Source organism: Falco peregrinus, chromosome 7 (assembly GCF_023634155.1).
Source record: "Falco peregrinus isolate bFalPer1 chromosome 7, bFalPer1.pri, whole genome shotgun sequence".
Taxonomy (NCBI): Eukaryota; Metazoa; Chordata; class Aves; order Falconiformes; family Falconidae; genus Falco; species Falco peregrinus.
This window is the reverse complement of record NC_073727.1, coordinates 43,286,743-43,303,422: the sequence shown is the minus strand read 5'-3', so window position 1 is coordinate 43,303,422 and position 16,680 is coordinate 43,286,743. Positions and strand designations below refer to the sequence as shown.

The following is a 16,680-nucleotide window of genomic DNA, read 5'->3' as shown; positions in this document are numbered from 1 at the left end:
ATTTCCCCTTTTTAAAACCTTCCAGAGTTTTTTTTGCCCTCCCTTAGCCTACTCGTTTCTGACACCTAGTCCTTTTTCTTGTTGATAACTGATATCAGTCTCCCCAAAGTCTTCATGTCTTGTTCCTTGCTAAGAGCGCATATAATACTTGTTATTATGAGAGTGAAAACCCAGTCACAGAAAGGTGAAGTGTTGTGCTTGTGTTTGCATAGCAGGTCAGCTGCTGAGCCAGGAATAGAAGCCCTGTCTTATGACTCAGTGCCCTAACCGCTGGCCTGCACCGCCTCTCTGGAGTACTGGTCTTTTCCAAGAATGTAGTAGCAGTGGGGTATAGAAGTAACTACAGCAGCTATTGGAGCTTTGCTTCTGACTCTGGCAGGGGTTTTGAGGCTTATACATAGCTTAAAATACTGGGGGAGAAAAAAAGCTTTCTATAGGAGCTCCTAGATAAGTTCTGTAATGTTATGGTTTGCTTTGCTCTGTTTAAAACAAAAAAAAATCTAGTTGAAAATAGCTTTCCAGAAGGTTGTGGATGTGGGAAAAATCTTCTACATGTTTGAAAGTCAAAGTCTGCTCTACAAATAACCTTAAGAGCGGCCTGTGATTAAATCTTTTGTATATTCAACAACAAACTCATTTTATGCAACCACAACTATGATAAAATTGAATTAAATGAACCTGCCTCTAAGAAAAGAGACTGAATAGCTGAGTAGTGCATTATTCAATGAATGGAAAACGGGGAGGCTGGCTGAAACGGCTGGGAAATGGTTTTAACATTCTATCGGGCTAAAGAGCAATTTTATGAAATCACTGTATTTGTTTCCCCCCTACCTCCCCGCCCTCAATTTTTAAATAGCAGTGCTCTTCATACTGTCAGAATCCAGTGTTGTGACACCCCTACTCAAAAGTTATGACAGCAGTGTAATGACAGCTACTGCCTCTTGAGAATCAATCAGGCAATTAATTTTGTAAATGAAATGCTGATTATACAAAGCTTCACATGAGAGGCCCAGTGATTAAAATCAATTTAACAAATTGTTTCAGGTGGGACTTGATTAATAATTTGCCATAAATGCTGAGGATATATGACCAGCATACCTTTTTGTGTGTGTGTGTTAATATAGAACTATATATAACGCTTGGAGTGGAAAAAATCTGCAGCTAACTGTATGTACTTCTGGCTTGTGACCTAGATGTGATTGGTTATACCTTTTTGTGGGTACACTTTTCCTCCCAGTGTCCATAATGTCACTTTCTCAGTTAGTGCTCTCTCTCCAGCAATTGAATACATCTAACTTTTAGTTTTTATTTTTGTTAATAAAGCCCAGTAACTGAGAAAGTGTATTCAGATCTACTTGAGTATTTATTAGGCTTAGGAAGATTTTTCTTTAAAATTTGAAGTACATGTGGGATTTCTTTCGTTTATTCCACCCCACCTGCCCTCTGTCACTTACTAGTTTTTAGGACTTCCTGCGTTTTCCCCTCCTACTCCAGTACTTCTGCAGGGAGCCTTCCTGCAGAGCTCCCCTTGTTCCATTCAGGGCTGCTCTCTGCTCCGTGCCTGATGGACACTATTTTTAGTACATCCTTTTCTGTCCATCTAACCCTGTGTTTGTGTAAGAGCAGTACAAGAGTAGGCAAGAGAATTTTTTTTTTTTGAGTTCCAGATGGCAGCCATGCACAGTGAGTGAAGGTGTTTACTTGTCTAGGAAGCTGAGAACCTCATTGCCAGACAAAATAGAAGTAACTAGTATTCTGGGTGGGGCTTTTCTTTTTTTAACTTACAGTTTTCTGGGTTTATGAATGGATTTTCTTTTCCATGTTGAGCTGTAGTGTTGGCTGCTTGAGGAGGCCTTAGGATTGTGAGACATCCTCTGGTGAATCTAGTCTCAGAACTTCTAAGATACTATTTTTCCCTCAATATCTGCTTTGCTCCTCTGCTGTGGGTTACTATTTTGGTAGCAGAAATGCCAGACTGAGAACTGTGCCCATGCCTCCAATACTCCAGTGCCAAAGCTGTTGCATTGGTACAAAACCACCCTACACAGAGAGTTTAAAGTTCAGGTGCTAGTCTGTGGGTGGAGGTAGCTAAAGCATGGTCATGATCTGGCAACAAGTGGGAAAAGTGACAAGCTGGCATCAGTGACGTGTTGTATAGTTGCAGATAGGTTTGCTTGAAGACATCTGGAAGAACCCCAAACTTCTGCTGCACTAGAAATTTCTGTTAACTTTTGCTAGGAGAGTAGAGCTTCTGCATGCCTAAAAAAAGGTGGTGCCCTCTGTTTGGAGCATCCAAGTTGGAGAAAACAAATACAAAGACAGGAATATAATAATAATAATAATAATAGTACTCCTGGAAGAAGTTTGGAATTAGGAACGTGGCTTACAGAAGAAGGCTAAGTGCTCAAGTGTGATGAGGACAGATGACAAACCTTCAGTTGACTTCAGAGCAATCAGGGTATTTACCTGTATGTCAGTGTTGTCAGTGACAAAGGCAACTTGAAGGGCAGCAGTTGTGAGCTGTATGTAGCCACCTGAACTTGTCAGAAACAAGATTGTTTTGGCCATCAGGTGTGATAAATGTATATAATTGCTTTTTGATGTTTTCTTAACCTTTGCATGCACTTCTAGTGGTAACGGAAGAGGTTATTTGTGTATACTTCATTAAAAACAGGTTTATTTGCTATGTTTGTTGTGATTTGTTCTTTCAGTAGTCATTTAGATTTTTCTATCTACAAAAGAATAACTAGAGAATGGCTGACTCGTTGACCTTCCAGTTTTCAGGCTGTGTTAAAGAGGACCCCGAAGAATACTGGAAGACAGTCATACATACATCCTTCTCCAACCTGCGGAGATGCTTGCCTGTATGATTATTTGTAAATGTTCTGCTGGAGTAGTAGCTGATTTTTGGTGGGGCATAGCTTTGATAGTCTCTCTTTCCTCTTTTTAATTACTTTCTGTTCTGAGTGGGGAAATTATCTTTCTGATGTCTCCCTGCAGCTGAAATCAGACAGTATGCAGAGCCCTTAAGACATGGAAAATTGCTATTTTTGTTAAATCTCTGCTGGTGTATGCTTCTTCATTCACTGGATTTTCCTTTGTCATAGGCTTATGTTGAACTTGGCTCTTTGTTTGTGCTTATTCTTATTCCTTGTGTTTGTGCAACTAACTTTGAATTTTAGTAAAGTGCAGACAGCAGACTCCCTATTTAAAGAAAAAATAGGAAGCATGTTTGCCAGTTACTTCTCAGATTTTAATGTTAATGTAAGTCAGAACTTAATGCTATACATTAATACCTTTTTAACAGTTGTTTGCATCTTTCTTTAAATAGACATTTAAAACACACATAACGAGTTGTGTTTTGATACTCATGCTTTTGTCGTGTAAAAACGTTGGCTGAGGAGTCCTCGTACATGTTCATACAAATGATGGCATTATCTAGGAATGGATTATCTTTTCACCAGTTGCGCCCTCATGCCAGCTGTGTCATTGTATTATAGTGAATACTTGTGATTATCTCTAGTGATAATTTTGTAACTTGGTGGCTGACCTAGAGCGGAGAGCTCCATGCCCATCTTTCTTGGAATGTCAGTAACTGATTGTCAGCTGTCTTTATTATAAGATTTCAAGGCTTTGGTATTAATAAAGAGGCTTTTTTTTTTTTAATACAGAGACAGAAGCTTTGACTGCAGATCAATGAATAAACAAAGAGTTACTGTATTCAGTAGCTCTAGGAGTTTTGAGGGCAAGCGTGCTTGAGGGTGTTGAGTTTGTGTTGTTTTGTTAAAGGCGCAAATGATGTAGCATGCGTTGTTGGGATGCGCTGTGGCTTATAGTCCCTTTAAAATGCAGCATTTGCTGTTCTCAGCCAAACCAGTGCCGCTTTCAATTTTTTTTGTTTAAAGAAACAAAACCCCACTCTTTCACTTGAAAAGTAGTTACATCTTGTGTGAATAGTCTTGTTCTATGGTGAATTGCTCTGTCTGCCTTGTGTAAGAGCTCTACCTTCTCATCTGAATCCCACCGTGACCTTTGTAAAGTGTCTCCCACTCCTCCCTGCCTTGAGACTTCAGTGGTGGAGTTCTTTGTGGCATCTTTAAATAGATAAATTATATTTTGGGACTGTGACCAGTGTTGTTGATGTTCATAAATATTTTTCAAGTAAAGATTTTCGTGGTAAAAGTGAAACAGCCATTGATAACTTAGTGTATGTGTGTGTGTATATATATATAATGCATACATATTATCAGTATTGTCCTAAAAGGCAGAGCTGATGCAGCTGACCCAAGTTATTCCAGTGTGCACCCTTGTCTCGGATCTGAGCGAAGATGAGCTATCTAGGAAAACACTGGTTAAATGATGGGAGAAAATGGTAGTGTTTTTTTCTCTCGCTTTATAAAAGGTAAAGTTGAATCTCCAGGTACTTCAGAGTGAGGGGATTTATTTGATTGTTTTAGCTAGGAGAAGAGCAGAAATGGTGGTGATACTGACTTTACAAGTGGGTGTAGCATATTAATTTTTCCACTTCTGCTTATAGCAAGAATGCCACGTTTAAGTATTCTGTTACACAAAATATTGAAAAAAGGAACAGGTAACAGAAGAAGGTTGTCAATATTTGTAGGCAGCGTAGGCTTTTCTGTCTTCTACCTTAGTGGTTGGAGTGTCAATCTGAAGACTGGGAATGAAACCTTGGCCCTATCGAAATCATTAGCAAACCCTCCGCTGGGTGTTTTAATATGCTCACAAGTCACATAATAGGCAAGGATTCTTATGAAATGCTCTGTTCTTATAAAGCTTGATAGTACATGTGCAAATGAATCTGATACTGACACAAGATAGGCACTATAATAAACGGGTTATAAATTATAACATTACTGTGGACTGAAGCAAGGAACCAAGACTGAGGTATTTTGAGGAACTGCAGATCTATGCAAAGTTTAAATGAAATGTGGCAAGTTGAAGAGGAGGTGCAGAATCGGAAGAAAAAGCAGAATCCATTCAGGCTTGCCTGGCAGAATATGGCAGTAAAAAATAGCATAAGCAAACACTAGCTAAATTGGTAAAAGGTAATGTGTATATTGGGAGTAAAATAGCACTAGAGAAAAACAGGACCCTTCTGTAAAGGAAGGGAAAGGAAACAAATGGATATTGATGACTGCAATGACACTAAAATAAAATTTCAAAAGTAATTAAGACTTTTCATTAAAGCATGTGATAGAATTAATTAAAGGCATGGAAGATGTGAAAATACACACGTCATCCACTCATGGTCATACATGCCCACTGGGTTTTAGAATGTGATGCGGTTACAGCAATGCTGTAGTTTTCCATACTCGTTGAAAAGCAGGTGTGGAGGGGTTGGTTCTTGATCCCTACAACATGAAGAGGTTGATACTTGTCATAATCATACTGTCACCCAAAACTTGTCTTTGAAAACTGTTGTAACCAATGTTAAATAAAATATTTGAATATAACAGATGCTAAAGAAACCTTCAGATAAGATTATAATACATATTTCTCAACTAGCTCCTTCTAAACAACTTTTTGAAATGCCATGGATGAAAGAAAACTCTTGCTGTAAAAATTAAAGTTTAAAAGAGTGCTAAAGCTAAAAACTACATGGGTTAAAGTTGGAAAAAGTTGTAATTACATTTTCACCTCCACTGTACAGGACACAGTACTTGATGAGCAGCTCTCTTTTCTTTCTGTGAAGTCCATGGCTCCAGGTCTTTCTTACCACACGCTCTTCTGAAAACAAAATTTGTTCTTTTGTTGGAGTTTTTGATGGTATTGATCACAGCCATATTAAATTCTAGAATCACCTCTCTGGTGAAGAGATGGTGATTTTTTTTTTTAAATTATTTTTACAGATGGGAAACTGAGGCATTGTCGTAGGAAGCTTGAGTGGCCTGTTTATGATAGCTGTAGGTTAAATATTCTGAAACATACAGCTTCTGAAAACCTTTTCAAAACACATCTCTCACCAAATTGAAAAGTAGTTGCAGATGTAGATACGCAGCATTTCCTGCAATTTAAATCCCATGATTTCAAGTTAGGAAATGAGGGATGCATTAAACTGGCAAATTTTGAAAATTTTTTGTTTTAGTGAAAAACTGTGGCAGAGGCAGGGCTGGACTCCAGTTCTGCCTGAGCAGCATGCCAGCTACCTCAATGGTAAGACCATCTTCTGCTTCATTCACTACCATATGGTACGTGAAGCATTTGGTCCTGTCGCGCACAACAGCCCCTGCACTGTGCTGCCGTTGAGTTGTGCTGGAGCAGGCCCACCCGCTGCCTGTGAGGACAGAAGTGTGATGGTGTGTTTAAAGACTGATACAGTTATATCTGTGAAGGAGACGTGCTTAATGTTGCAAGGGCAAACCTAGTTCCAAAGCTTGTAACTTCTGCAGTGCTAATGTCTCTTAAACTGGTGGAAGAGCTAGCTGTTTGGTTTTGCTTTGCCTTGCAGTAGTGTGTTGACAGCCACTGAGTCACTGATCGGTGTCTTCACCTTTAGCCGCACCGTACAGGGGTTGGGATCTAATCTGAAGGGAGTCGGAAATAGCAGTGGTGAGTTGCCACCCTCTACATGGACTGGCCAGCGTATGGGATGAGATGTGTTTCCTCACTGGCTCTGTCTTCTCCACCCCTAAAGGTGATCAGAGGACTCTGCTGTTAGTTCTTTCCCCAAGACCTTGGAGGGAGGAGGGAATAGGCAGCACTGACAGCTAAGGTGGCTCTCCCTGGGTTGTCCCAGTGGTGTGCCTGGGGGTGTTTACCACTCGCTTGTATTCAGTAACTTCAGCCCTTGATCATGGTGCCTGACTTGCTGTGCCCATGGTAGATTCTGAGTATGCCCAGGTCCCTTGTTACCCAGACCCAGTGACCAGTGTTATGTGGGTCACCCACAGGCCCTGGTGACTGGAGTTACAGCAATGTCACGGGTTCTTTATCCCTCCACCTTTCTGAAGTGGAGGGATGTCACCTGAGGGAAAGAGGAGCAGCTCACCTGGAGAGGACAAGGAAAAGTGAAGGGACAGCAGGCTGGTGAGAAACAGGGAAGGAAGGATGAAGTGGCAGTGTGGCTCACAGGGCTAATGTGCACACAAAAAAACCTCCACTGCTTTTGGAGGTCACTAGTCCAGAGGACAAGAGACTCTTTGGCTTGTATCCACGTCACCTCCTGACCTTGTTTCCTCTTCTTCCCTTCAACTCTTCCTGCCTCACTTCTGTCTCTGCTGCTTTTTTTAACCCATTGTCCCTCTTTCTGTGTGCAGCGGATTCGAAGCTGTCTCTGTACACCTTGTAACTCCTCTGATGAAGTGTCACTGTGCCGCTCTTGTGCTCCCGTTTCTTCCTCCCGTGTTCCACACGGTCTGGTGACATTCAGGTGCTGTGTCTCGACAGGGGTGCACACCTCACCTTTCCCAAACGCCCAGTGTCACCCTGGCAAATTAAAATTCTGTGCCCCAAAGCACGGTATTCAAGAGGTATTTTTAAGTGTTTTATGTAAGAACATAAACGATGTATTTTTCTGTGACCTCATTCTAAGACATAGCTGAATTGTTTCTGCTGAATTTTCCAGAGAATTTCAGCCTCAGGCATACATATGGCCTGGAAAATTTCAGCCTAAATGCTTGAAGTTTGGCAAAGTTTATATGCACCTGAAAGTAGTCCTAATAATGGAAAGTGTCAGATTGTTTTAGCTGTGTAGCTATCTGCATTGTTTATATTTAAGTATTGGATGTGGAATAGAAAATACTACGCTCAAAATAATTAAAATTGAATCTGAGTAAATGTTGTTATTGGAGTTGAGATGTGGAAATAATACCCTGAAACAGAAGACAGTGGCAATGAACAGTGCGGTTGGGCTTCATGAGTATCTCATGAAGGATACTCAAGACTTGCCTTGAACAAGAATTTATATTTGAGGAGTATGGCAGGTGGTGCACAGAATGAACATTAAAACACAGAAGTAAACATAGGAAAAGTATCTTGGTCTCTATGAGGAAATTCAAGTTCTCCCCAGGGACTCTGTAAGAAGGAATCTCTAGTTCATCTGCCAAACTTTTGTCTCTGTGTTGTTTTTAGTTAAGTGTGATGAGAATGCGTGATGGCCTTAATAAAAAAAAAAAAAAAAAAAAAAAAAAAAGTGGTGTTATGGGTCAGGTGGCCTGAAGTGGTTGGGGAACCATTGATTTTAAAAAGTATGAAATATAAATAGTAAATTACCCAGGGACATTTAGTGGTGAAAAAAATAGAATCTTCTAAGCTGGCCGCAGAGCGGCCAAATAATGAAGGAAAAATTGCTGAGTAATACTCACCCAAAATTAGAAATGAATGTGCAATTCGCTATGGTGGCAAAAAAGGACAGTTCTCTTCTGAAGTGAATGGAGGTGTCATGTGAGGAGGAGGTTATCATTTCCACCTCGTCAGGTGTAGCGTGCCCACGTCTGGAATACTTTATTTGGCTTGGGTGACAGCCCTGGCAAATGGGTATTGGTAAGGGTGGGGAGAGCCACTGAAGAAAGGGAGATTTTGAGTTTTTTAGCAGGAAGGAAAGAGTAAAAAGTGACTGACTTTGGAGAGAACATATTTTGTGTGTATGGGGGAAAAAAACCCCATAGTACGTTAGTAGTACAAGCAGCAATAATGAGAAGAAACAGGAATGGGAGGGGGAAAATGTAATTTATTGTCATAACAACTATTCCATCAGAATGTAGTAGTCAGAAAGGACTCGCAGAAGCCGTGTTATGTAGTGGGCTTTACCATGAAACTGGTCAACAGTACACTGTAGGAAAACATTACAAAAAGTGCTGCGGAAAGGAATCCTGCTCCTGGTGGGCTGGCTGGCTGAATTAATAGGTTTTTTTTTTTTCCTTGGGAAGAGGAGGGGGGAGTGGGGGATATGTCTCATGAAGATAAGATTGTGATAGGCTTTTTAAAAGCTTTTTCTCCCCCCTTTCTCCTGTGAATATAACTGACTCTCAGGAATTAAAAAATGGATGTCATATTAACAATACAGTGCTGTGCTTGACAAAGTACGGTATTTTTTCTGGTTCAGTTAGTCCTCAGTAATAAAACATGAGAGTAATACCACACAATGGTTGACACCTGTCCTGAAACTGTTACAGTGCTTGGTAAGTGCTGCCAGAAAGTCTAAAAATAAAACTTCCCTCCCTTGCCTCCCCTCCCCCTCCATCAGCAATCGCAGTTTGGGTTTTCTGAGGTCTATTAAGGAGGCAGATAAACTTTCATGTAAAGTGTGGGTTATGACTTGCCTTTTGATCTGGAAACTTATTAGTGCACACGATAGCAATATGAAAGCGCTGAAATACTGCGTTCTGTATGCATTGCTTTTCTTGGAAACTTTCTTTTCTTTTCACTTTCCCTTTTTTTCAAAGTAGATATTTTCTCAAGGTTAAACAGCTTGTCCGCTACTTGTGTCTTTCCTGACAGACATGATTTTGTTTATGTTTAGACATTAAAGTCAGTGATGCTAATCCTTTACAACAGTATACTTAATTATGTTTTAAGCTGGAATTTATTGTGCAGTTTTTCTGCTTTTTCTGTAGGTAAGAGATGACCTTAAGTTTGATGTAAAATATTTTTTTTTCCTAAATGCAGTGAAAGTCCCAAACTTGCCATTTAAAACCTCATCTAATTAATATGAGAACCAGAGTATGGTACTGTGACTGTTTGTCAAGTCAATATGTGATGGGTAAAGCACTGAGAAAACACACGTATAGTTTGCCTGTGGTAAGCGTGACTATCCTGACCGTTTTCTTTCCATACCTTAAAGCATTTCTTGGTTTGTATTTAACAACAGGGCAGTCCAATGGATCCCATGGTCATGAAGAGACCTCAGTTGTACGGCATGGGCAATAACCCTCACTCTCAGACGCAGCAGAGCAGCCCCTACCCTGGGCAGTCCTACGGCCCCCCCGGGCCCCAGCGCTATCCCGTGGGAATGCAGGGCCGAGCCCCGGCAGCCATGGCAGGAATGCAGTATCCACAGCAACAGGTTTGTGGAAGATTTTTCTGTGTTGCTTTGGTTTCTCTCCTCTCCTCCTTTTCCCTTCTGACGCTGCGGTAATACACTGGGTGGAAGAAAAAAAAAAAATCAGAAATAAGTATTTCTTGTGCAGAAGGAGGGTCAAGGACTGCTTTATAGGACTGTAAATATATTATGTTGACAGTGTGAATGTTTTCTGAAACCCTATGCAGTCAGGAAGGAGTTTAGTTTGTTGCTGATATCTTTTTGGAGAGAGAAGTATGTTAAATGCCATCGGTTTTCTTCCCCCCACCCCCCCCCCTAGTTGACATCATTTAGCCTTGTATATTTTTTGGTGGCTATTTTAGTTTTGTTTTTTAAAATTCTCTCTGGCTTAGATACTTTTAAATGAAAGATGAAAACCTAAAGTTGACCTCAGTGCAGAAAAACTGGGGTTATCCAGTGCAAACAAAAGTGTTATGTATTTGTATCAGCTGTTTGCTATTGTGATTTTTGTGGGGGCTGGTTTTTGTTGGTGGGTTTTTTTTTTTTCCCTCCTTTTGGTAGGAGCCTGTAGCTTTTCCATTTTTTCCCCTTTACGAGCTCCTTAAAGTAAGGATATTTTATTTTTTGTTAGATCAGAGGACATAGAAATGTTCAGAATCTCCTTTCATCTATGTGGATTTCACTGTTGATAGTGGCCTCTTCTGCCTTTTTCCTGCGCTTTTAAAGAAGGTCAATTCCAGTGTTCATACTATATACTAAGGAAGATACAGTCATATTCTAGAGGGAAGGGATAAACCAAGGTTATCGAGAAGTTACATTTTACTAATTTTATTTTTAAATTAGACATGTGAGTGTAGGCAGTGGAAGCTCTGTACTTTGTTGTGAGCACAACAGAGTAGCAGCTTGATCATTAATGGGAAAGAACATTTGTTTGGTCCAACTGACAAAACATATTAGCTTTTTTAATGTCATTTATTGTAGAATATAGAAAAGAAAAAGAAAATTTTGGATTCCCTGACAGATAGGTGCCTGGCTAATTCTTGTTATTACCCATCCACCAGGACAGGATTTTAATCAGGCAGTTAAATAACAGTTTCAAATATAGTAGTTGGGTGAATAGTACCATTAGCAACTGTCTTCATTTTTATACTTTCCTGTTGTTAAATGGATACTTGTAAGGAAGAGATTTTTTTTTAGTTTAGAAATGTTAAGCAATATATTTGGCTGCTAGATTTAGACAGCAAAGCATTTTGTCAGTCATAAAAGGAGGAGAAATTGTGAAAAGGAGGCTTTATTTTGCTCTGTGTGGCTGTAGCCAAAATGAATTTATTAAAACATATTTTTAATTTTAAAATGAATTATTCTGTGTTATGTGGAGATGAGTGTTGAATTTTCACTTCATTTGCTAATTGCTTGATAATTGTAAATTACCCGTCAGCAGGCAGTGACCTGGCACAGTGATTGGCTGCTGGCCCTATCCGTCTTCTTGCAGCATTAATATAATTGGCTGAACAGCAGCGCGGTTCTGAGCACTAATGCTCTTTGGGGAAAAAGTGAGAGGATAATTATGACATTGGATTTTTATTGAACGGACATCACCACCTAGGCATGATTTTGTTTTGGACAGCCTCCAAAGCTTCGTGTGTTTGGTTTGTGAACCTCTAATGATCTGAATCCAGTTCTTTTCATATTGCTCATATATTACCACCTTTCTACAAAGGATTAAAATGCAGGAATGCAGGTTTGTAAATTGAATTGCCAACTTACCAGCTGAGTGGTAAGTTGTCTTTGGCACAGGATGCCACAGTTTGATTCCTGGCTGGATTTTTACTCCTGTGACATGAATATTAAATAAGGAGAACCTAGCTATGCCGTTAAAATTGTCTGTGTAGCATGTACCTACTTCTAGATAGAATATATCTATGTACATAAAAAATCCAAATAACATTGCCAAAAATTTCAGAAGACTAATCTCAGCACTTTCTGGAAACTGGAATCGCTTACAGTGTCACATTGAATTTATCAAATCCACGAGGCACTTCCGAAAACTTGATCAGTTAAAAAATACTGGGCCTTAAACATATAACGGCGCTCAGAAGTAAGTATTGTGCAGAGAGAGCATTGGGTGGGTGGATTATGAGGGTGGAACTGCCACACTGTAGGAATGGTGGGAAACATCAATGGGAGAGGTTGTTCTTATTTTAAGTTATACTGTGCTGCTGCCCAAAGATAGCCGAGGGTGTCAGTTCCGTTTCCGTGGATGAAACGAGAAGGCTTTCTGTTTGACTGTGAAGATTTTTGAATTTTGAAGAAGACCTTGAAATGTTAAGTCTGGCTCTTTGTCAGCAAGTGTTGTGGCTTGAGGTTAGAACCACGGGACTTGACAAATTTTAACTTGCAGGTTCTACTGCAGGATGCTGCAAATGAAGAAATAGAGATGAAAAACAACACCCTAAAGATCCAACTAAAATTCATGGAAGTGGTAGAAATGAAGATAATTGCCTAGATGTAGGTAGCTGGTCTATGTCATATTGCAGCAGAGAATAGTGTGTTCCAGCCTGCAGCCCAGAGGTGGAAGAGATCGCTCACGGGAAGGGAGGCCTCTGGCATACGCAGTGAGAGATTAAAGAGGATGAAAAAGATGAAATGTTGTCAGGTGCAGTCATTCTACCTATCTGCAGCATGGGTGTTGGGCATAGCCTGCTAACCTGTTGAAAAAGAGGTCTGTGTAATGCTGCAGGCATTTCTTACAACTGCTGTTTGGTCTTGGTGTGCTTGATACCAAGCAGGAAGGTGTGAGTAAACTCCTGAGTTTTCTTAACGTTCTGTGTGGAAATTGCAGGATGTTGAAGAGAATGTGGAAAGCATGGGATATGTTCTGTAACATGGCTGCAAAAGATGCTGTGAAGAGAGAAACCAGATCTCCTTTGGGCTTGGAACTCATCTCTAATGAGTTATCAATGATGAGCCCCAGAACAAAACAGTAAACCTTATATAAGGGACAAAATTTGAAATGCAGGCAATCTTCTTGCATTACTTGCTAATACAACTAAAGATAAGGGGGTTAAGAGATATACGTAGGCATGTAGGAAGGAGAGGTAAAACTAGTGAAGCATTAGCTGGGTAACCTGGGGTTTTCTCTTTTCTTCTCCAGTGCTTGACAACGGAGATCCACATCTATCCTGTAAAGATGGGTGGTAGCTTGTTTTACAAAATGCTAAGCAATTTGAAGAATGCTGCAGCATTTTGTCAAATTTTAAGGGCATGTCCAGTTAATTCGGTGTGAGTCAAGTATATAAAGCATTTGGACTGATTTCGGTAAGATTGTCTTAATGGATTAGATCAAAAATCAAATAATTCTGCACCTATATAAAAGGGGGTGAAGTATAAGAAAGGAAGGTGTTAGGAAAACAGTCACATACTTAATTTGTAGGATTGTTGACTTGACAGTTTATGTCTCTTTTTTTCAGTAGGCATAAATATGTACAGTGAATGAATTACTTAAAAGAGATTTTTATGTTATTAGGAGACTTTTGCGTTTTTGTCACTTTCCGATCATCTTCTGGGGGGAATGAGGAAGGAGGCAAGGGAAAGCTGGGAGCAAGCTGACCTGTGCCTGTGTTGTCAGTTTTTGACATGATTGAATCACAGATTGCAACAAGGCCAGTGTTTGCATCCCAAGGTTTTAAAATGCTGGTCTTGCATGTAAATCTTAATACAGCTATCTCATAATCTCATGTACTCTCTCTCCTGGTTTGCATGGGATGAAGGTAATTTTAGGTTTATTAGCACTCCTAACCTAGGGCTTCAGGGAGATCACATTATGTATGTAAAAACAGAAAGCAGAAAAACATACTTTCAGGTCTCTTAGCTATTTTTTGGAATTAGAAAGAGGTGATTACAAAATTGAAAATCCTGATATGTAGGGATACTTAGCACCTGCAAACTTCAGGCTTGATTTTGCAATACATTTCACTGTAGTGTGGGTAACAAGATCTGATTGTAAAGACAGTAGTTTCCTTTTTATTTAACTTCTTTTTCTCCCCCCACTCCTTTTGGACCTCAGTCAAGCAAGCCGTGATGCCCTAATCAGTTTCTGGCTTTGGTTCAATTGCCCTGCCAAAGTGTTTCGGTGCTTTAGTGCAGTGTGCTGTAGGAAAGCTTTCTGATGCTTTTGTAAAAACATTTTTGCTAAAACTAGAGATTCAGAGTACCTACTAAAATAAGGGGGGTTTCTGCCATTGTCTGATGGCGTTGCTCTTTTGTGTTAATAGCATGTAATACTTTATTTTGTGCTGAATTTCATTAAGCTTAAAAATCAGCTCCTTAAAATAACCACGTATATGTTTTGGAAGTTTTCAGCAAAGTCTGAAGGCTTGGATTTATGAATATGTTTGAAAGAACTGAATGGTGTGATGTGCCTGTTTAATCAGATGATTATTGCCTAATTGATTTTTTTAGGATGCATTAAAAATCCTTGTGTACTTGATGGACTGGAACAACAACTTATTGTGTAAATAGGCTCATATTGCTATAATGCATAGTAAATTCTTTATGAAAGATAGTTACGTGGATACGTACAATAGCCATTCCTAATAGCTGTTTAAAATGGGGTATTTCAGTACTTTCTTGTTTCGATACTGATCATGCATTGTCTTAGTGCCTTGAGCCTGCTTGCAGTAAGTCAGTTGCGATGCTTGAGCCTTGGTCTATTCTGTCTCAAATTTTTGCTATAGAAATACTGTAAGATGAAAGGGTGCTAATTACTTGTCCCTTTAACATTTGTTATATTCTTGATTTGAAGAATTAAAAAATAAATGTGGTCAGTGTCCTTATAGTTATAAGAGTGCAACTGTAAATAGTCAGAGAAACATTTTTTCCTTTTTTTTTTTTTTTAAAAAAAAAGGTTAAGGAAAATAAGCTGCTGGTTTGTGGTTTGAGTTTTTTGTTGGTTTTTTTTTTTAAGTCTTATGTGACAGGTTTCAACTTGGAGTAACTTTTTTTAAAGGGCTAGAGAAATTGTAAAACCTCTGGGAATGTGCAGCAAGGATTTATTGTAATGGAAACTGCAAGTCAACCAGAACTATAGCAGCACCAATATGATTACCTCATTTAGGAAAAGGGTTTACACTGCTCGTATTGGTAATGTCCGGGATTGGAAATGTCGAATTTACGCCAAGGAAATCAGTTGGCTGTTGGCTTGGCAGGTAGAGTTTTAAAGCTAGTAAACACAAATGTGTTTACTACTGGTTGGCTGATTGTGTGTGTGTTGCTTCTGAAACAATTTTAATTCTAAAGGATTGAAATATACCAAGAAAGAGAAGCTTACTGTCATGTTTTGCTCTGAACCATTAAGTTAAAATGTGGTGCATGCATACAGCAAATACTAGTCAAGTGATAGTTTGTTGTCTTCTCTGTGTATAATTGCCCATACCAGCTAGAGAATATTGAATGGATTACGTTTTTTTGTGCTCCTAAGCAGCTTTTAGCACAGTTGGTGTTAGTATTGGTTAAGGGAGTAGACACAGAAAATAAGTAGCATTTTCATTTCTTAGCCTATTTATTTTGCAAGAACAGAGAATGAATCAATGTGATTGAATCTCAAAAACAACCAGCAGAGGACAAAACACTGAGATGTGTTGCTTTTTCTTAAAGATTGATAGATGCATTTCATACACACACATAAAAAGGGACTGTGAAGCTTTCATCAGTGTGTGCTTCAGAAGTACGTTTTTTCAGGGTTGTGTTTTTTTTTTTATTTCCCTTGGAAATTTTTTCGTGTGTTTTATTTTGGGGTTTTGTTTGTTTGTTTTGTTTATTCTGTTTTGCTTTTTTTTCCCCTAGGCATTTATTTGGAGCTCTCACTAGCAGATTATGTGCCGCTTTAGTAATTCCTGGAAAGCAGAAGGGTTGAAGCTGTTAAACATTAATCTTTTCCCAACTTCCTTTTCTATTTGAAACTTGTAAATACTTGAAATTAAAGTAATCATCAGTAAAATGTTGTTTGAATGATGTATCTGCCATCCTGTTGAGCTGCTAGAAACTTCCAGTTAAAAATAAATAAATTTAAAAAAGTAAATAAAATAAGTAGATGAAATACTTCCTGAAGAGTGTAAAGTTTGAATCCTTACTTTTATGAATCAGAAAAGGGATGAGAAGTCACAGCTATTTGTCTTCCTTGCAAGGTCATCTTTAAGAATGGATCTTTTGATGGTCAAGTGTTAATAATTGCAAAGAAAAGTTGTTGCTCTTTGTCATGTAAAGAAATGGGATTTTTAAATTTCAGATTTAGGAAAATGCTAAATACTGTGCTTGTGCAGATCTAGGAAAATGTTTAGCGTGGTTCTTTCTTTTGGGTATACTAAGCCTCATTGACTAAATTGAAAAAAAGGCTGCTACTTCAGTTCATGGCAGGATAAGGCTTTATGTTGTATTGTCTTCTTTAGAATTATCCCTTCTATTGAGTGTAATTCACTCTCTGTAGAGGGAGGTGAGCACAGATTACACATAATCATGGAATCAAATTTGACATAAGTTTGGGTTCTTTATGGTAGTTTAGCTCTTAATCTTAATGCTGGTCATCTGAGATTGTTTACTGAAGAAAATCCCTAAAGTGCGGAATTGCATTATTATGGTAAATAGAAACATTTCAGTAGCTTCTATCATTTCTTTGAAACTGG

General features: G+C 39.0%; 1 protein-coding gene across 15 annotated transcripts in view; it reads left to right on the top strand.

Moving 5' to 3' along the window:
• ARID1B (AT-rich interaction domain 1B) overlaps nt 1–16,680 on the top strand; it is a 335,994-nt gene that overhangs the window by 23,321 nt on the left and 295,993 nt on the right. For all 15 annotated transcript variants that reach the window (XM_055810916.1, XM_055810915.1, XM_055810912.1 and 12 more), the window contains exon 2: nt 9,830–10,024. In XM_055810916.1, coding sequence (XP_055666891.1) covers nt 9,830–10,024 — 195 coding nt within the window. The remainder of the gene's footprint in view (nt 1–9,829; nt 10,025–16,680) is intronic.